The sequence below is a fragment of the Coregonus lavaretus genome (genome assembly GCF_964263955.1).
Source record: "Coregonus lavaretus genome assembly, chromosome: 6".
Taxonomy (NCBI): Eukaryota; Metazoa; Chordata; class Actinopteri; order Salmoniformes; family Salmonidae; genus Coregonus; species Coregonus lavaretus.
In genome coordinates, this window is record NC_139993.1 from 45567027 (window position 1) to 45588590 (window position 21564).

The 21564-nt window shown below is 43.1% G+C and overlaps 2 protein-coding genes across 3 annotated transcripts in view; one reads left to right on the forward strand and one right to left on the reverse strand.

Moving 5' to 3' along the window:
- Positions 1 to 2: 2 nt before the first annotated feature.
- On the reverse strand, positions 3 to 17422 carry LOC311130735 (5'-AMP-activated protein kinase catalytic subunit alpha-2-like). The gene is made up of 11 exons (XM_084163522.1): positions 17245 to 17422; positions 10531 to 10672; positions 6664 to 6757; positions 6330 to 6474; positions 5340 to 5427; positions 4294 to 4518; positions 3873 to 4035; positions 3563 to 3745; positions 3116 to 3271; positions 2902 to 3028; positions 3 to 2673 (listed from the first exon to the last, which is right to left on the reverse strand). The coding sequence occupies exons 1-11, from the start codon at positions 17342 to 17344 to the stop codon at positions 2411 to 2413; spliced, it is 1686 nt and encodes a 561-aa protein (XP_084019648.1). The 5' UTR covers positions 17345 to 17422; the 3' UTR covers positions 3 to 2410.
- Positions 17423 to 20309: 2887 nt separating this feature from the next.
- The window catches only part of LOC311131192 (phospholipid phosphatase 3-like), a 34122-nt gene continuing 32867 nt past the window's right edge, over positions 20310 to 21564 (forward strand). The window contains exon 1 of one of the 2 annotated variants that reach the window (XM_084164043.1): positions 20310 to 20888. In XM_084164043.1, coding sequence (XP_084020169.1) covers positions 20783 to 20888 — 106 coding nt within the window. In that variant the 5' untranslated portion in view covers positions 20310 to 20782. The remainder of the gene's footprint in view (positions 20889 to 21564) is intronic. The other variant, XM_084164042.1, reaches the window with a different exon arrangement.

The window sequence follows — 21564 nt, forward strand, 5'->3', positions numbered from 1 at the left end:
TTGTATAGGTCAGTTTATTGTGTTTGACAATAAATTCTCAGTAAAGTGCAAATAAGAACAGCAACACCATGCAGTGCATATAACACAAAAACCACACGTCAGACAGAGAGACGGCGGGGAACAAGAGAGGGAGGGAGAGGTAGATTTCACTCTCACACAGTGAAGAACACTTTGGTTCCAGAAGTCTGGATGCATTGACAACACACCTTAACCCTTGGCAAGAGGTACACCTTACACTGGTAGAGTGGGTGTGTGTATACCTTAAAGTAAGTAGTATGTGTGTGTAAATACCTTTCCCTTGTACGAGCAGAGAACAGGGGTGTTGCTGTGGGTAATTGCATGAGTCTTGCAGCAGGGGGCAGAGTTTCTATAAATATGTCCCTCTTCCGTGTTTCCCAAACTCGGTCCTGGCGACCCCAAGGGGTGCACGTTTAGTTGTTTGCCTTAGCACTACACAGCTGATCCAAATAATCAACTTATCATCAAGCTTTGATTATATGATTCAGCTGTTTAGCGCTAGGGCAAAAACCAAAACCTGCACTCCTTTGGGTCCCCAGGACAGTTTGAGAAACGCTGCTCTATAGGTCTGGGTTCCTTATTGAATGTATAGTCTCATAAAGAGAGAAAACAGACTGCACTAACTGCTACTTAGGACAAATGGCAAGGTAACAGGAAACAAGGTAACAGAAGGATAGAAGAGAGGTTTAGTGTCTCCTCTCGCTGTGGCTCAAAACACACGCTAATAAACGACAAACAAATAACTCCAGATGGAGGGCGGGAGGGAAAGAGAGATACAAATGATTCTACATTTAGTAACAAACCGAACACAGAACAGATCACCATCATGGTACCAGAACACAACAGAAACACACACTAGCATGCATCAGATCAGCCAGAGCCCAGTCCTTACTGGCTCCAGCAGAACAGGACAGACAGACAGAGCCAGGAGGAAAACTGTATACTGTAAACCATCGGACAAATGGTAAAGGGAGATTTGTTCCATTATAAAGACCAGAGAACAGAGTGCTTTATAAGCAATACTTTTATACGACTTCTAATCAGTCAGTGGTCTTGCATATCTATTCCAATGCCTATCATCTCTCCCCCTCTCTCGCTCTACCTATAGTTATATTAGTCAGATCTCAAATCTCATTGGCACATAAACTACAGTATGTCTTCTGACCAATCCATGGCAAGCTCCTGTCTTTCACTCCTCTCCTCTACACTCACACACATCAGTGTACACACAAACAGAAACAACAGTATGGTTTCCATTCTGTTTCTACAAACAAAACAACATGGCCACCAAGCTAGAAGCAACATTTGTGTTTTTAAGGCACCTGGAGAAAGGTTCTGGAGCTTAGAGTCCTCTGAGGCTTGCTACAGATACACTTCCCTCCCTCCTCCTCCTCCTCCTCCGTCAGCCAGCCACGTTAGCATCAATGCCAACTAATCCACAGAACAATATTACCAGTCAGCTAGCCTCCCCTCTCTCTACGACCTCACCTAAAATATCTTCAAACTCAGTATGGAATTCTTAAACATCAGCAGTGATTCAATACTCAATATTCAGTAACCACACACAGCCTTTAAAAAAAAAAAGAAGAATCTGATATCTAAATAATAACAATCCTTTTTGTATGTAGAAACTACATTTTTTGGTATGTCATTTCAATCAACATCTACTCCACTACTCAAAATGATAGTAATATAAATATATGGATAACAAAATCTGTGTCGTTATAAAAACCATTTAAAACCAAAAATAAAATGTGCAATGTGTTTGTTCTATGGTAACCTAACGTAGTAGGCATAAAAGAAAACGCCTTAGCGGAGTTCCCACATCCGGTTTTCAGTGGAAAAGAAAGCTAGGTTGAATTAGCTGTATCCTTGAAAACCAGATGCATACAATTGTTTGCAACTCCGCTAAGGCTAGTTCTATGGTGATGGCTATTCAGCAGCTGATTGGAGGTTGAGAGAAATGTGGGAGGAGCTGCCTATCTTTATACAGTCTATGGGAGCTACAGTAGATTTGACCTAACGTGACCCTGCCCCCGCAAGTTTGATCTCTAACCCCTAACCCCCTAACCTTTCCCATGGCCAGGATGGCTCTAGACAGGAAGCCTAACCACAGATCTAGAATCAGTATCCCTTGCCCAGCCCAAACCTATAACACATGGAGGTAACAACACACGACTGACTCTAGATATGGGGTTAGAGGCACGTCTTCCCTGCAGCGGTCAGTGTTCTACTAAACTTAGGCCAGGATCACACCGATATCAAACTGTCTAACTACAAGGCTCAGGGCAAGGTTCTGTTTTAGAGGTTATGCAAGTAGGACCTGGAGTCTTCCTGACTTTTTGACGTTGACCAGGGAAAACTTCAGGTTATCCAGCAGGGTTAACCCTCTCTAGCGGGCCAGTGTGGTGATGAGACTGGCACACATCTCAAAGAAGTCCATGGTGTGGCTGCCCTGGCGCGGGGTGGGGGTGGAGGTGATGAGGGCAGCGCTGGAGCACAGCGACCCAGGCAGGGAGGAGCTGAGCTGGGGGAGATCCACGGCAGGTAAGGCTGAGTCCACACTGAGTCTTGGTCTATGGAGCCCTGCAGTGGAGCCTGACCTCTGGGGGGTGGAAGAGCCCGACTTAAACCCTACTGCCTCCATGATGTCATCTGGAGAGGGGGAAAGGAGCGTTCAGGACAGGAGAGGAAAGGTTAGTGTTTGTTTTTGTAGCTACTCATCTGTACTCAGTAATTGTTGTACAGTTGTAATAAGAGAAAACTGTAAATGCTGTTTCAAATAAGTAAAAAAGTACAGTTACTACGGTTTAACCAGGTATCTAAGGACAGTTTGCTTTGGTGTATATTATAAGATATTTTCATGTTATAGAGCTGTTGTACCGTCGATGCTCTTGAAGTCCAGCAGGTAGGATCTGTTGTCCACCTGGTACATCTGGAGACTCATCTTCACCAGGTTGCCTGTTACTGGGTTCTTACTCCGAACACGCAGGTGGTACGGGTTCACCACCTACACATATCACACACATACACACACACCTTAACATGTACAGTATACACACAACACGTACGCACACACACACACACTGTGCCTCACCTTCCAGTCATACTGTAGCTGTCTCATAGCCCTGTAGACCTCAGCCATGATGTCATAGGGTCTGCTCTGACTCCTGATGCCTAGGTGCCACTTGGCTTTCTTCACTGCCAGGGGTTTGGCTCTGGTGGTGTTCAGGGCATCCAGCGGGCAGCGCGCCTGCAGACAGAGAGAGAGAGGAGAGAATCTTTATTTTCCCCAACAAGCAGTCACAAATACATGAGGACAAGAAGACTGCATGCAAATATACTATACTGCCAATGTTGCATTTGCATTCCAACAGTTTTGTTTTTGACTGCTAGACTAGTATCATGGAAGAAGCACTTCATCAAGTGTTTACACTTTAGAGATATTGTATCTGATTTTATATAAACATTATAGACGCGACGATAGTCCTGTCTATATTAGGTTTTAATAGTACATAGAATAGAACCAGGTACAGGTGCTTGCCTTGGGGCTGTCTACCAGCAGGGGGGGCATCCTCTCTGGGTGTGGTTTGACCCCGGGGGGCAGGGGCATGCCATCCTCCATGAAGGAGCCCTGGGGAGGGCTGGAGGCCAGGTAGAACTCACTGGCCTGGGTCATGATACGACGGTTGTCTATAATCAGATGGTATGCTACCGCTAGCTGGTCCTGGAGAGACAGAATGAGAGAGGGTGGAGAGAGAGCGATAGAGGGTGAGTGTGTTTGTCTGTGTACTGTATGACTAAGTGTGTGTGTGTGTGTTTGCACTAGTGTGCATACTGTGTACAGTATGTACCTGGGGGTCTCCGCTGTACAGGCTGCACATCACCTCAGACTCTGTGCTCTCAAACTTGTCACACACCTCCCTGACGGCCTCCTCATCCAGAACCGTGGCGTCATAAGACAGGTCCTCAGGAAACAGGTAGCCTGGCAGGTCCTGCTTAAACCACTCATGTTCCCTACACACACACACACACACACACACACACACACACACACACACACACACACACACACACACACACACACACACACAAACACAAACACAAACACAAACAAAATAACAGTTACTGTCCATGATTCTTCTATTCTTTTGCTCTGGACCAACCTTCAACCACCACAAACCAGCGTTTGGCTACGTTTGCCAGTATTATCCCATTAAAAGCATCAGCATCATCATCAGTAGGGAAGGTTAGAAGTTAGAGGTCAGGGGTTACCTAATGTCTTTAATGGTGGCTCTCTTCAATGGGTCGACCTGCAGCATGAGCAGCAGCAGGGAGGCAACAGGGCGAGTGAGGTATTCTGGCATATAGAACACACCCCCTCTGATCTTCTTAAACAGTGTGGGAACATGTTCGTCATCAAAGGGCAGAGTCCCACACAGCAATGCATACAGGATCACCCCACAACTCCATATATCCACCTCAGGGCCAGCATATAACCTGTTACCAAAGCAAAGCATACAGGATCACACCACAACATCCTACAGCAACCACACTCAATAGGCAGACCGCGGTACTGATCCGGGGGGGGGGGGGGGGGGAGCACAGAATTGTTATTTTGCCCACGCTACAGACGGCTATATCGGTCTGGTAATAAAGGACTGTTTTTTTTCTTCTTCGGATTGTTCGGGGGGTGCTCAGCACCCCTACTTCCCGTGGCTATGCCGCCATTTCCTGGTTACAAAAATGATAATACTTCGCTTAATTTCAATTTATGTGACCAAACAAGCATGTATAGTGTAGAGAATCGTTGTACCATCTAAACCGCTGTGAAATATATTTTCCATAACAAAAACATTTGTATTTTCAGCTGTTTGAAGATGGTGTACAAAACCGAAAGTAACAGACTCAAAAACGAAACTTAAAAACGGGAAGCTTAGAAACAGATCTATCGCTTCTTAGACTTGCGTTCAATGAGAATGATAGCTCTATAACACAAATGTCTATGTGAATTTGATCAGGTCACCCAAAAAGTTACATATTGCAGCTTTAAGGAACTCGGTCAGGTAAGTTGTAATAGTAATTGTAATAGCAATTTCTAAATTTGGTAGTGCATTAGCAGTTTTTATTATATGAACACACATAAGACATGGCAAAATGTGTCGAATTGCAGGAAATTAGCTTGAAAACGAGGTGGGGGTTTGTTACTATGCTGATAAATGACAATATATCCATCCAGACTTTTGCCACCTAGGACATTTTTGTACCCCTGTCCTACAGTATCAACCTTAGGACCTGCATACACACACACACACACACACCTTCCAGAGATGACTTCAGGAGCAGCGTAGTTGGGAGATCCACAGCTGGTCCTCAGGAACTCCCCATCTGACATCATGTTTGACAACCCTGTTGACCAGAGCACATCATTTTCTAACAACATTATCTTCAAGCTCAAGTTCCTGATGCTATCTTGGAACTATGTTATGAGAGGGTTAGTGTTAGGTCATGCCATGGTTAGGTCTCTAGGCCTGTATAATGTGTTTATTCAGCTTTACTAACCCAGTCCTCTAAGCTCCACACATGCTGCGCTGATAGGATCAACTTCTCCCTAACCTTACCTTCACTATACATGCTTATTATCTATGCATAGTCACTTTAACTCTACCCATATGTACATATTACCTAAATTAACTCGACTAATCTGTGCCCCCGCACATTGACTCTGTACCGGTACCCCCTGTATATAGCCTCGCTACTGTTATTTTACTGCTGCTCTTTAATAAAAAAATGTTTTCATTTATTTGTTATCTATTTTTTACTTAACACTTTTTTTTTTCTTCTTAAAATTGCATTGTTGGTTAAGGGCTTGTAAGTAAGCATTTCACTGTAAGGTCTACACCTGTTGCATTCGGCGCATGTGGCAAATAAAACTGGATTGTATTTTTTGATTTGACCTAACCTTCCCACGATTTTCTCTCTTCCCTTGCCCTCTCTCTCTCTCCCCCTCTTTCTCCCCCTCTCTCTCTCCCGCTGTCTTTCTATGATCAGGGGACACAGGCCCTGACAGGGCTCCCTGCCAGAGTGGATATCAGACCTGCCTGTTGCTAAGCAACAACCCCCCCTCCTCACACACACGCACCCCACCCAAGCCCCCTGTCCAGAGTAATCAGAGTCATATAGGTGTCGGTATATTCTAAAAGAGAAGTGGTTTGGTTTGACATTTGCTACTGCTGATACAGTGGCTATGGATATCTTTGTGGATAACTCAATTTGTTATTTATGTGCATGCATGAGAGTGTGTAGCATACCAAAGTCAGCTATCTTGGCGTTCTTGGAATGGTCCAGCAGGACATTCTCAGGTTTGAGGTCTCTGTGCACCACCATGTGTCTGTGGCAGTAGTCTACCCCTGAGATGATCTGCTGGAACAACCGACGAGCCTCTTTGTCTTCTACCTACACACACAATATGAGGTACCGAGTAGGAGGTTAGTAGTTTCTTCTATTCTAATGTTACTACATACTGTCACTATGACAAATGTCACCATATAATGGCCCGTGTCTGTATCTATCAATCAATCAATCAATCCAGACAGTCAGTCAGTCAGTCAGTCAGCCAGTCATTCAGTCAGTCATACATCTCACCCGTCCGTGTTTGCAGATGTAGTCAAACAGCTCTCCTCCTGAGACATACTCCATCACCATGAAGAAATCTGTAGGAGTACTGATCACCTGGTACCTACACACACAGGGGGTAGACAGACTTTAACACTCAGGAGAAATGTCAGAAATACACTTGTTCTCTTTCTTTTCCTTCCTTCTCTCACACAGACAGACAGGGCTATTGTGTCTCTGAGTGGCTATTGTGCTGAATACATTGGCTGAAAGTCTGTCATAAAGCCATAGCTCACAATGTCACTGTGGCCTAACCCTACAATTAACACTCACATAGGAAGCAGAGAGAGAGAGAGAGAGAGAGAGAGAGAGAGAGGACACTAGACACCTGGGAAGGGATTTATCCAAGCCGGAATTATAAACTTTATCTTCTTAACCAGAGATTTCTGCTAACCGGAAGGAACTGATTATTTGTGTGTGGGAGAGCGAGAGGGGGGGGGGGGGGGGGGGGGGGGTGCTCCCAGGGGTTAAAATCGGCTGGGTCCCGCCAGGTCTATGATCCAAATGAAAGCCAGGTGGAGCTGAGACCCAGTACCTTTCGTTAGCCTATTAGAATTATCAAATGAAACATTTTGACCACGTTTAATTTTCCACAGCCAACAACATGAGTAGGCTAAGCAACAGCAAACTCAGACAACCCCATAGTAGAATAGTTTACCTATTCAATTGTTCAGCCTGTCGCATTCTATGCAAGAAAAATAATATTCCTCTCGAGGCGCATTCAAATTGTGAGTGACGCACAGGGAGAGAAATATGCATGCCCAGTCATTGTAGCCTACAACATTCTTAATGCAGTCGTGGGAATACACACCTTTGAAAGCAGTCTTGATGGCCACTGTTAAAAGAGGATCACTGAGTTTTCTAGTGTTACTAGGCTACACTTATTTCTCAAATCCAAGAAATTAGTAAAATGCACCATCAAAAATATATGGCAAAATAGAAATCAAACTGGATGGGCTTCAGAGATAGATTGGAGGGGTTGATGGTAGCTGAAGGATGGGATTAAAAACGAACAAAAGATAACTACTGTAAAATATATTGTGTCCGTAACACGTATACAGTATGTATAAGCTGGAAGTAGAAGCCTAAGTGTTGTTGTCCATTAGTTTACTCCAATTAGGGGAGGGGTGGTAGGGTTAGGGGAAAATAAGAAAGGAAAATATATTTTAAAAAGATATGTATGTATATACAGTACCAGTCAAAAGTTTGGACACACCTACTCATTCAAGGGGTTTTCTTTATTTTTACAATTTTCTACATTGAAGAATAATAGTGAAGACATCAAACTATGAAATAACACATATGGAATCATGTAGTAACCAATAAAGTGTTAAATACATCAAAATATATTTTATATTTGAGATTCTTCAAAGTAGACACCCTTTGCCTTGATGACAGCTTTGCACACTCTTGGAATTCTCTCAACCAGCTTCATGAGGTAGTCACCTGGAATGTATTTCAATTAACAGGTGTGCGTTGTTAAAAGTTAATTTGTGGAATTTATTTCCTTCTTAATGTGTTTGAGCCAATCAGTTGTGGTGTGACATGGTAGGGGTGGTATACAGAAAATGGCCTTATTTGGTAAAAGACCAAGTCCATATTATGGCAAGAACAGCTCAAATAAGCAAAGAGAAACTACAGTCCATCATTACTTTAAGACATGAAGGTCAGTCATTGCGGAAAATCTCAAGAACTTTGAAAGTTTCTTCAAGTGCAGTCGCAAAAACCATCAAGCGCTATGATGAAACTGGCTCTCATGAGAACCGCCACAGGAAAGGAAGACCAAAGAGTTCCCTCTGCTGCAGAGGATAAGTTCATTAGAGTTACCAGCCTCAGAAATCGGTAATTAACTGCACCTCAGAAATTGCAACCCAAATAAATGCTTCACAGAGTTCAAGTATCAGACACATCTCAACATCAACTGTTCAGGGGAGACTGCGTGAATCAGGCCTTCATGGTCAAATTACTCAAAAGAAACCACTACTAAAGGACATCAATAAGAAGAAGAGACTTGCTTGGGCCAAGAAACATGAGCAATGGACATTAGACCGGTGGAAATCTGTCCTTTGCTCTGATGAGTCCAAATTTGACATTTTTGGTTCCAACCGCCGTGTCTTTGTGAGACGCAGAGTAGGTGAACAGATGATCTCCGCATGTGTGGTTCCCACCGTGAAGCATGGAGGAGGTGGTGTGATGGTGTGGGGGTGCTTTGCTGGTGACACTGTCAGTGATTTATTTAGAATTCAAGGCACACTTAACCAGCATGGCTACCACAGCATTCTGCAGTGATACGCCATCCCATTTGGTTTGGGCTTAGTGGGACTATCATTTGTTTTTCAAAAGGACAATGACCCAAAACACACCTCCAGGCTGTGTAAGGGCTATTTGACCAAGGAGAGTGATGGAGTGCTGCATCAGATGACCTGGCCTCCACAATCACCCGACCTCAAACCAATTGAGATGGTTTGGGATGAGTTGGACTGCAGAGTGAAGGAAAAGCAGCCAACAAGTGCTCAGCATATGTGGGAACTCCTTCACGACTGTTGGAAAAGCATTCATGAAGCTGGTTGAGAGAATGCCAAGAGTGTGCAAAGCTGTCATCAAGGCAAAGGGTGGCTACTTTGAAGAATGTCAAACATAAAATATATTTTGATTTGTTTAACTTTTTTTTGGTTACTACGTGATTCCATATGTGTTATTTCATAGTTTTGATGTCTTCACTATTATTCTACAATGTAGAAAATAGTAAAAATAAAGAAAAACCTTGGAATGAGTAGGTGTGTCCAAACTTTTGACTGGTACTGTATGTATATATATATATATTTGTTTTGTTTTTTGTTTAAATATTTCGGGGATTGGAAATGATGCAGACAATTACATTGATGGAAGCTACAAACCAACTGCAGTATTAAAGCTGATCTACCCCCTAAAAATAAAAATAAATAAAAGATTGCACCATTTTAGAACCAGAGTTTTTAGCAGCAGCATGGTTTATGCGCGCTAGCGGACACCAATGGCTTTGAACGCATAGGAAAGACCTAGGCTAAATGTAACACGGTCAGGTGTAACAGGTATGCCTACATTATATTAACAGTAGGCTACATGGGGGGGACATTCAAGTCATCCATATGTTGCTATAACTAGGAACAGAGTTTGTGATCTAGCTAATGATTAGCCCAATGCGGTAAATGGGCAACCCTCAGCCCATTTATTTATAGCCACTATGCTGTATCAGGTGGGCTACATCAGGTTGATAATAATTATTGCTAAATAGCACACCTGCCTGATCATATGGACTAATTAGTTATATTGGGCTCATTTCTGGAGGGGGTCATTATATTGTCAGCATATATATTTTTTTCAATCATTTTGGAGTAGGATTTCCTTTAAAAGGTCACCAGAACTGACCTTCTCACAGTCATTCTCCCCCCGTAAAATGGTAGATCCCTCCCCGACCTGTAATATGTGCTTTTGTCAGTATATATATTTAGGCTAGTATATCACCCCCCACCATCCCCCCACCCCGGCACACCCCTGACCTCCCAAATCCCAATTCAGCTCCTGAGGCGCGTAAGTAAACAAACACTGAGTCTGTGTGTTTTTTTTATTTATTTATTTTACCTTTATTTAACTAGGCAAGTCAGTTAAGAACACATTTTTATTTACAATGACGGCCTACACCGGCCAAACCCGGACGACGCTGGGCCAATTGTGCGCCGCCCTATGGGACTCCCAATCACGGCCGGTTGTGATACAGCCTGGAATCGAACCAGGGGGTCTGTAGTGACGCCTCAAGCACTGAGATGCAGTGCCTTAGTGTGTGTATGTTGTACTCACAGTTTGATGATGTGAGGGTGTCTGAATAGTTTGAGGTTCTGTATCTCTCGTTTGATCTTGCCCACCACATCCAGACTCCTTATCTTCTGTCTGTTCAGGATCTTTACTGCCACCTTATGACCTGTCAACTGGTGCTCTCCAACTACAACACACACACACACACACACACACACACACACATGAACCAACTGGAATGTTTCTGTTCAACTGCTGCAATGTAGGCTATAAGGCACAATTTGTGTTGGTCCCATGTTTCATGAGCTGAAATACAAGATCCCGGAAATGTTCCATATCCACAAAAAGCTTATTTCTCTCAAATGTTTTGCACAAATGTGTTTACATCCCTGTTAGTGAGCATTTCTCCTTTGCCAAGATAATCCATCCACCTGAAATGTGTGACATATCAAGAAGCTGATTATACAGCATGATCATTACACAGGTTCACCTTGTGCTGGGGGACAATAAAAGGCCACTCTAAAATGTGCAGTTTTGTCACACAACACAATGCCACAGATGTCTCAAGTTTTGAGGGAGCGTGCAATTGGCATGCTGACTGCAGGAATGTCCACCAGAGCTATTGCCAGAGAATTGAATGATACGTCCAACCGGCCTCACAACCGCAGACCACGTGTAACCACCCCAGCCCAGGACCTCCACATCTGGCTTCTTCATCTGCGGGATCGTCTGAGACCAGCCACCCGCAGAGCTGATTAAACTGTGGGTTTGCACAACCGAATAATTTCTGCACAAACTGTCAGAAACCGTCTCAGGGAAGATCATCTGCGTGCTCTTCTTCCTCACCAGGGTCTTGACCTGACTGCAGTTCGGCGTCGTAACCGACTTCAGTGGGCAAATGCTCACCTTTGATGGCCACTGGCACGCTGGAGAAGTGTGTTCTTCACGTATGAATCCTGGTTTCAACTGTACAGGGCAGATGGCAGACAGCGTGTATGGCGTCGTGTGAGCGAGTGGTTTGCTAATGCCAACGCTGTGAACAGAGTGCCCCATGGTGGCAGTGGGGCTATGGTATGGGCAAGCAAAAGCTATGGACAACGAACATAATTGCATTTTATCTATGGTAATTTCAATGCACAGAGATACCGTGGCAAGATCTTGAGGCCTATTGTTGTGCCATTCATCCATCGCCATCACCTCATGTTTCAGCATGGTAATGCACGGCTCAATGTCGCAAGGATCTTCACACAATTCTTGGAAGCTGAAAATGTCCCAGTTCTTTATGGCCTGCATACTCACCAGACACTAATTAAGCATGTTTGGGATGCTCTGGATCGACGTGTACGACAGCGTGTTCCAGTTCCCGTCAATATCCAGCAACTTCGCACAGCCATTTAAGAGGAGTGGGACAACATTCCACACGCCACAATCAAAACCTGATCAACTCTATGCGAAGGAGATGTGTTGCGCTGCATGAGGCAAATGGTGGTCACACCAGATACTGACTGGTTTTCTGACCCACGCCCCTACTTTTTTTTTAAGGTATCTGTGACCAACAGATGCATATCTGTATTCCCAGTCATGTGAAATCCATAGATTAGGGCCTAATGAATTTATTTCAATTGACTGATCGACTTACAGTGGGGAAAAAAAGTATTTAGTCAGCCACCAATTGTGCAAGTTCTCCCACTTAAAAAGATGAGAGAGGCCTGTAATTTTCATCATAGGTACACGTCAACTATGACAGACAAAATGAGAAAAAAAATCCAGAAAATCACATTGTAGGATTTTTAATGAATTTATTTGCAAATTATGGTGGAAAATAAGTATTTGGTCAATAACAAAAGTTTCTCAATACTTTGTTATATACCCTTTGTTGGCAATGACACAGGTCAAACGTTTTCTGTAAGTCTTCACAAGGTTTTCACACTGTTGCTGGTATTTTGGCCCATTCCTCCATGCAGATCTCCTCTAGAGCAGTGATGTTTTGGGGCTGTTGCTGGGCAACACAGACTTTCAACTCCCTCCAAAGATTTTCTATGGGGTTGAGATCTGGAGACTGGCTAGGCCACTCCAGGACCTTGAAATGCGTCTTACGAAGCCACTCCTTCGTTGCCCGGGCGGTGTGTTTGGGATCATTGTCATGCTGAAAGACCCAGCCACGTTTCATCTTCAATGCCCTTGCTGATGGAAGGAGGTTTTCACTCAAAATCTCACGATACATGGCCCCATTAATTATTTCCTTTACACGGATCAGTCGTCCTGGTCCCTTTGCAGAAAAACAGCCCCAAAGCATGATGTTTCCACCCCCATGCTTCACAGTAGGTATGGTGTTCTTTGGATGCAACTCAGCATTCTTTGTCCTCCAAACACGACGAGTTGAGTTTTTACCAAAAAGTTCTATTTTGGTTTCATCTGACCATATGACATTCTCCCAATCCTCTTCTGGATCATCCAAATGCACTCTTTGTTACTTTGGTCCCAGCTCTCTGCAGGTCATTCACTAGGTCCCCCCGTGTGGTTCTGGGATTTTTGCTCACCGTTCTTGTGATCATTTTGACCCCACGGGGTGAGATCTTGCGTGGAGCCCCAGATCGAGGGAGATTATCAGTGGTCTTGTATGTCTTCCATTTCCTAATAATTGCTCCCACAGTTGATTTCTTCAAACCAAGCTGCTTACCTATTGCAGATTCAGTCTTCCCAGCCTGGTGCAGGTCTACAATTTTGTTTCTTGTGTCCTTTGACAGCTCTTTGGTCTTGGCCATAGTGGAGTTTGGAGTGTGACTGTTTGAGGTTGTGGACAGGTGTCTTTTATACTGATAACAAGTTCAAACAGGTGCCATTAATACAGGTAATGAGTGGAGGACAGAGGAGCCTCTTAAAGAAGAAGTTACAGGTCTGTGAGAGCCAGAAATCTTGCTTGTTTGTAGGTGACCAAATACTTATTTTCCACCATAATTTGCAAATAAAATCATTAAAAATCCTACAATGTGATTTTCTGGATTTTTTTTTATTTAAATTTGTCTGTCATAGTTGACGTGTACCTATGATGAAAATTACAGGCCTCTCTCATCTTTTTAAGTGGAAGAACTTGCACAATTGGTGGCTGACTAAATACTTTTTTCCCCCACTGTATATGAACTATAACTCAGTAAAATCTTTGAAAATGTTGAATGTTGCGCTTATATTTTTGTTCAGTGTAAAAACCTGTTTAGTCTTTTCCTCTGTGGCCAAGGTCAGACAGACTCTGCTGAGGTAGGCGCTAGCAGAATGTTTCCCCATTCATAGACACTAATTGTTTTAGTGCCTATTGACGATAGTATCTTCTGACCAGAGGAGTTTTGTTAAAGCCCAGATGCTTGCTGTAAACATTAACGCGCATCGCTTGCAGTACATTTTTGGAAACATAAGGATAATATAATAATTTAAAAAAAGGTTCAATTACTACACACTAGAGGTGTTTCAAAAGACCCGAGCGGGTCCTAAATTCTGACTTTCTCTTGGATCTGGGTCGGGTCTAGGGTATGTGCACTTAAAATGTATTTACCTACTGGATCCGATTGGACCTGTCCTCTGTTAATTTAGTGTTTGTGTGGTGAGAACTGCCCGAGCTTGTTATATGTCAGCAAATTGCAACTCAATAAAACGTATAGCTTATATCCAGCTGAAACTGGTTCTGGCTGCTCACCTCAAGTGCGCCTGCTGCTGAGGAGAGAGCGCGAGTTAAATGAGCCTTGGCCTAGGCTACTGTTGATTGTGAAGATTTAGTCATTTTTCATTTAAGTAAAATGAAAGTTAGAGGAGAAAGAGTATAGTGAAAAGGAGCCGACAAGGAGAATGTCCTCTGGGACAAGTTTTATGCGGCCAAATGCACTGTGTGCAACTCGCTATTCAGGTTTGATGCAATTTCATGTATTTATTTTCGTATTTATTATCAATTGTTTAGCCATTATTGTTATTGTAAATCCTTATTATTATTATTATTGTAGGTCTTTAATGATTTAATAATCTAAACCATTTCTTTAAATAGCCTATGCAAAAAGTGTTTTGTTTCATTTTCTTGAGAAATGTTCATTGGCTAAATTAACTGTCTTTAATTTTGTGCTCGGTATTTAGTTTAAGGTTAAAAGTAGGCCTGTTGTAAAAGAAATAGCCTAGCATTATCCTATTGCTGTCATTTGTTGGGCAGGCAATCACCTTTTTTTGTAAGTAATTTAATGGTGCAATATAATAACCTGTTTTGTATTTTCCCTATAAACAAGGACTTGACTTACTTTTGACACCCTTATAAAGTTAATAATATTCCATTTAGCAGACGCTTTTATCCAAAGCGACTTACAGTCATGTGTGCATAAATTTTTGTGTATGGGTGGTCCCGGGGATCGAACCCACTACCCTGGCGTTACAAGCGCCGCGCTCTACCAGCTGAGCTACAGAGGACCACGTTAAGCAACGTTTGGTGTGGTATGGCTATTACTAGGCTTAGCTACAGCAGGACTATGAAGGCAGTGCACACCGGCACTCCAACTGTTTTAGGCCTACCAGAGTTACTCCTTTAAATCTAACAATATAATGCTTATCTTTATCAAATATATTCTGATCGAAATGTATGAATTAGCCTCCTTCTGTAGCCTATCTGACAAGTATAAAGAAATCCATGCCGATGTCAGGAACATGGCGCCGACATATCTCTATCTTTCTCTCGGTCTCTCTAGGGCTAGGCCTAAACTTGTCTCCTTTAATATTTATTTGTGAAATATTAATATCATACAGTGGGCACCTAAGCCTATAGGCCTATATGCATGCAATGCCCTGATGCATTTATCGATTGCATTTACCGTGAGGTAGACAGACAACAATTTTTTAGGAAAGTAAAAATCTATAAATCAATAGACTATAAAGTTTTTAATATGCTACACATCGAAACACAACAAATTGTTTTTTTGTCATTTTTCAGTTTGTAAGGACATGTAACTGGATCATTTGGCCAATATCCTTGTTTATTGATGACGCTTGCAGCGCCCAGTTGGAGGTTTCTTTCTCTCTCTTTCTCTCGGATCCGAACCAGCACAGGTCTGTTTTGGTCTGTTTTCCAAGGCCCTTTTCGGAACGGGTCTGACTGTCCTCGGGTCCATTCAGAACAGGTCTGTTTATTTTAAATTAATTTATGCATATCGGGTCAGTGGGAAAGCCACGGACCCATTTTAAAATGGAACCAACTTGTTGGACCCGTGAAGACCTCTACTACACACCTTAATAGGGTTAAGGTTAGTGTTCCCACACAGCCATAGCTCCATGTAACATAGTTTATTTACGGAAGACATAGGCGGACACCTGTGCTAATTATCTATCTAGGGTGCTCCGAACACCTGTGTGTAAGCGTAACTGAAGAGGAAGTGTAGTTCGCCAACTGGAGGCACACACAGCTTGTGGAGCTGTACAAAACTGCTACAGTAAGTGTATATTTTTTATTTGAAAGATTCCTTCTCTCTGATATGAAAGATAAGGGACATATCAGCATATGTTTCGAGAACTGGATTGAAAGTGATGATTATTGACTTTTCTAAACGTTAAAACACAGCGTCGGAATTGTAGTTCACATGGAGCCAAATGTGGGCGAATGTAACCGCTGAAAACCCTGCATACAGAGAAGAAGGGTTTTTTCGAGAGCTAGGGGAATGTGTGCTGTAATGTGTATGCTACTCAGCTAAACATTTATTGCCTGATAAAGAACAGAATCCTGGCTGTTTCACAGTAGTCAACTTGACATGATTCAGAACATCTCTATTTCCACATTACTGGACTAGCTATATCTGTTCACAACAGTAAGTAACCTACATAACAAACAGGTAAAATACAACACACCAATTACAGTAAGCCTAAAGCCTACACATAGATTACAAGGTGAATAAGACAAGTGCGACCTGTCTGTCTGTCTGTCTGTCAGGGTTTGTCTGTCTTGATCTGTTTGTTTGTCACATTGTATTAACATTGTTATAGTCTGTCTGTAGCCACATGGTTATTGCCTGTCTGTAACAATGAAGAAACACTGTTATTGTTGGCTAGTAGCTGGTTACACTCTCCTACTCAGGTCTCAAATCTAACACACCTCCTGCAGCGCAGTGGGAGAGAAAGGGGAGGATTCGGGAGTGGGGTGTGGGTCTGAATTCGGCAAGGTCACGTTGAGACTGCTGAGGTGAAGACATGAGGTAACTTGATGAGGCGTTCTAAATTCTCATTTTGTCAATGCCATGCCATGGGATAATTCACACCATGGTTTGATTGAGGAATACTGGTGATGATGAGCACTATTTAGCTATAACGTTACGGTAGATTTTTCTTTTAAAATGTCCTACATTTCCATAGCCACATAGGACAAGTTTAAAGGTCTACTGCCACTAGCAAAGTCAACCTCAGACATTCACTAGCGGTCAGACGTTACAATTATGTGCGAGTTGTTTGTTTACACCATCATTGTTGCCGAAGGTAGCCTAATTATGCATGTAATGCCTATCATTACTGGTGCGCGAGTGGACAGGGTAGAGCTAGCTTCACCAAACCACGTTCTCTACACATAAACCGAGACAACGTTAATCTATTCTAGCCTGTTTGTAACTACGTAGCCAAAGCTACGTACTTCGCGTAGTTATCTAAATAGCCCACAGCTGAGTTGGGGACGAAAACACAGGCTACGATTATTTACACTCAATAACAGCAAACGTTCCCACGACATGACTGTTGACAAGCACGTGACTTAACTCTTTACTTTGCCGAAGGTGCCGACGCCCAGAGTGTCTCCTAGGAGATAATGCCCGATTTTCACTCGGCCGCCTTCATGTTTCTGCTGTCGTTCTGCCATGTTTAACGTTAATAACGTTAACGGCTCCGGTAGGCTCGAGCTCTCTGCTTGGTGCGTTGGCTGCGGACGCGAGGTGAGGGGGAGGTGGGTCCGCCGTACAGTGGACAAGGCAACAACTCTCTTCTCGAGTACGGACAGCGCTCTACAGTGGCACTCTATGGCGCAGGGGGAGGGAGGGGAGTGAAGGAGAAGCCTATAGATATAGGCTTTTTTTGTTTTGTTAAATAGGCCTTATCAAATATTGGGTCAGAAATAAATTACAGAACATGTAATTTATTCTAGGCATAATGTAGGCTAATTAATGTAGCCTGTTATTACATAATATCCTATACTACAGTATTATTATTGCCCTGGTTCTCTCATTTTGGTTACAGTTACGTTCCCATACACTTAGGGCTTGTCAAGAAACAACCCCTAGTCCGGCAATGCTGACATCTGGCCTTCAAGGCCAGCAGTAGGCCTATAGGCTATTGATGTTTTTCATTCTTCTTGCTCTCTAATTAGGGACTGATTCAGACCTGGGGCACCAGTGAGTGGACTCTCTGGCCAATCAATTAACTCAGGGAGAAAACCATCAGTACTTTGTCCAGATTGGAAAAGAGGGGTTGTTTCTGAACAGGGCACAGTTTAGTATTTCTACCACTAGATGTCAGACAGAGCTCAGTGTAGATCCCCTGGCCTATACTCATTGGTGTTGATCAGTCACACACTTTTGTGCCTGGGACCACTGCTCTTCGCTATATCTATGAGGCTCACTGACAGGCAGAAGACAACACTACTTTGAACTCTCAACAACAGACAGGCAGGCAGACATACAGACAGGCAGACGAAAACCTCAATATGCAGATGGATAAAAAGACATAGGCTTATTCTAAACTGAACTCTCAACTCTTACTCTACAAACACAGACAATCTCTATTTTTTGATTGACGACAGCTGATGTTTCAATTTTAGTCTAGGCAGGACAAGTTCTGAGTGCAGTGGCTTCAAGAACATTACAGTATGACACCAGAGACCTTGTCATCAGGTTTGGACCTCTTGGCATAATGGCTAACAAGGTGTTGGACAGAAAACACAGGGTCGGGGGCCTGAAAACCGCTAAATTCACTTTATTGGTTTCAGAAGTGCAATGGTACTATAGTGAGGCCATTAAGGAAGGATCACATAATTCCATCCAGGTCATCAGGAGGGATCAGTCAATTCATTATATTAATGAGCAAACATTCCATAACTGCAGGTGGCAGTAAATTGCCAACCGTAGCTTTATACCTGTTCAAACAACACACTCCAGGTGGCAGTATGCACCGTTTCAGTTTGTTTACCAACTCATAGAAGTAGTAGAAGAAGAAAATTGACTACTTCAAAATGGAGATGGCCTCAATTGCGCTGCCCATGCTCTCACACACACGATAGGACAGACAGGAGGCTGAAAAGATTTGGCATGGGCCCTCAGATCCTCAAAAAGTTATACAGGTGCACCACTGAGAGCATCTTGACTGGCTGCATCACCGCTTGGTATGGCAACTGCTTGGCATCTGACTGCAAGGCGCTACAGAGGGTAGTGCTTATGGCCAGTACATCACTGGGGCCAAGCTTCCTGCCAACCAGGACTTCTATACCAGGCTGTATCAGAGGAAGGCCCTAAACATTGTCAAAGACACCAACCACCCAAGTCATAGGCTGTTCTCTCTGCTACCGCACAGCAAGCAGTACCGATGCACCAGGTCTGGAACCAACAGGACCCTGAACAGCTTCTTACCCCCAAGCCATAAGACTGCTAAATTGTTATTTAAATAGTTAACCAAATAGCTACCCGGACTATCTGTATTACCCTTTTTTAACTAACTTTTTTTGACTGATCAAGTACACTGCTGCTGCTGTTTATTATCTATCCTGTTGCCTAGTCACTTTATTCCTAGTTATATGTACATATCTACCTCAATTACCTCGTACCTCTGCACATCGACTTGGTACTGGTACCCCGTGTATATAGCCAAGTTATCGTTACTCATTGTGTATTTATTATTACTTTTATTATTACGTGTTATTACTTTTCTATTATTTTCTCTCTGCATTGTTGGGAAGGGCCCGTAAGTAAGCATTTCACTGTAGTCTACACCTGTTGTTTACGAAGCATGTGATGAATAAAAATGTATTGGATTTGAGATACAATGCTGTGTCCTCTAACTATCTCTCTGCTATACAGTTACCGTGCTCACCATCCACACCTTGGAACTATGAAATGTGCTTGTATGGAATTTTTGCTGTATTTCTATCTTTGCTGCTAATAAATGGGCAAAAGACCCAAGGATCTAAATCTGGAATAAGGTTTGTTTTGCACACGTTTATGAATATTTTCAATCCCACCTGTGCTAGAGTGGCTATCAGGAACTTTTGACTAGGTTAGCCACCACTAATCTCATCAAGAGGTTCAGATCTTTTGGCAATGACATTTAGGAGAGGTGTTGGACTGACAGACAAAAGGTTGCTGGTTCAAGTCCCCTTTGGTACACTCTGTAAATTGAATGCCCATACTTTCAATGACCAGTTAAGTGTGAGTACAAGGTCTTGTTCATTAGGGCCTCCTGTAGCTCAGTTGGTAGAGCATGGCGCTTATAACGCCAGGGTTGTGGGTTCGATTCCTATGGGGGGCCAGTATGAAAAATGTACGCACTCACTAACTGTAAGTCGCTCTGGATAAGAGCGTCTGCTAAAATGTAAATGAGTGTCCTGGATTTTCATAAAGAATAACACGAAATGCTCTGAGACCAGTACCTCATGGTGCGCTCTGTGTCCCCAGTACCCGCCGCTGGGAGCAGTGTCAGACTGCTCTTATCCATGTCCAGAGAAAGTTTTCTAGCAGTAGGTCTGGAGCTGATTACTGAGCCCTTGCAGAGAGAAGAGAAGAGGGGCTGAGCCTGAGGCTGCTGAGAGGGAACTTAAAGAGAGAGAGGAGGGGAAGGAGGAGGAGAAGAGGAAGGGTTGATAAAACTACCATCTCTCTCTCTCTGCGCTCAGAGCGCTATTCTCTGCCAGGCTTTGAAGCGGACTGAGAGAGAGAGAGGAAAGAGTAGCAGGCTTCGTTCATCATAGCACCTTTACAGTAGTTTACCATCCCAAAGCGTGAACCGGACAGACGAAAGGTTTTAATCCAGGATCTGAAGAGACGATTTAAGCAGAAAAGTCCGGTTTCTAAAGTAAAATATTTGGACAGACGAGGCATCGCATCGTTGCAGCGCTGATACAAAGTTTGCAGGACCTCTCCTTAGTTGGGAAGTTCGTTTCCCATAGTTGGCTTCTGAGTGACATTCGCTTCTTCTTGGCTTTAAACCTTGACGGACTAAATAACGTGATTTAGTTTGTTTGGAGCGCTGGTTGAATTTTAACTGGAGTCGGAGTTGTTCCATGCAACTGTAGGCTATTTTGTACGAGTAAGCCATGGCACAACAGACCAGAAACGGAGGGACCTCATTGAACAACAACGGCAGCGATAACATTAAGAGGAAACTGTTGACAGGACTGGACCTCTTCTGCCTGCTACTAGGTGAGTTTCAAAAACATATTCGGCCTATACTGTAAACCAATGAAATTACTTGACAGCACTGAATACCCTATAACATGTCAATAACATGCCAATACTGTCACACTGTAATAGCATCAGGGAAAAGTGTTGCCTATAATAAACTGGACAATTAGGCTACATAACATATTTAACACTTTAAAGGGTGTGACCAGAATGTATAAAACGGTGCTTACCATCATGGTGCATTAGTGTGTTATTCGTTTTTTTTTTAACAGAACCACTCTGCCAGAGTGTGTTGAGAGAGAGAGAGAGAGAGAGAGAGAGAGAGAGAGAGAGAGAGAGAGAGAGAGAAAGAGAGAGCGAGAGAGAGAGAGAGGGAGTTAGAGAGGACACAACTCCAACATGTCCACAAAGGGACAGCTAGGTTAGGCCTACTATATTTAAAATAATGTAATATGTTAACAACCGGCAACATGTCCACCTAACACACTTATCGTTAAAGTGATCAGACCGTAAAATAGACGTCAGACAGTAGGAACCAGGACCACGGAACTCTGTTTTAAAGTGCCGCTGAGAGAGAAACAGAACACACTGTGGTTGACGTGATGTGAAGTGGTAGAACAGGTTATTATGGTTTCCTAAAGACCACTGTCTGACTGAACAGGACTCTATGAGAATGAACTTACTCAATGTATTT

Coding starts and splice junctions, on each gene's coding strand:
- LOC311130735 (XM_084163522.1), bottom strand. CDS start 17,344: ATGGCAGAACGACAGCAGAAACATGAAGGCGGCCGAGTGAAAATCGGG. Junction 3,272..3,562: donor TGCTGGTAGACAGCCCCAAG/GCAAGCACCTGT, acceptor CTCTGTCTGCAG/GCGCGCTGCCCGCTGGATGC. Junction 2,674..2,901: donor GGACTTCAAGAGCATCGACG/GTACAACAGCTC, acceptor CCCCCTCTCCAG/ATGACATCATGGAGGCAGTA.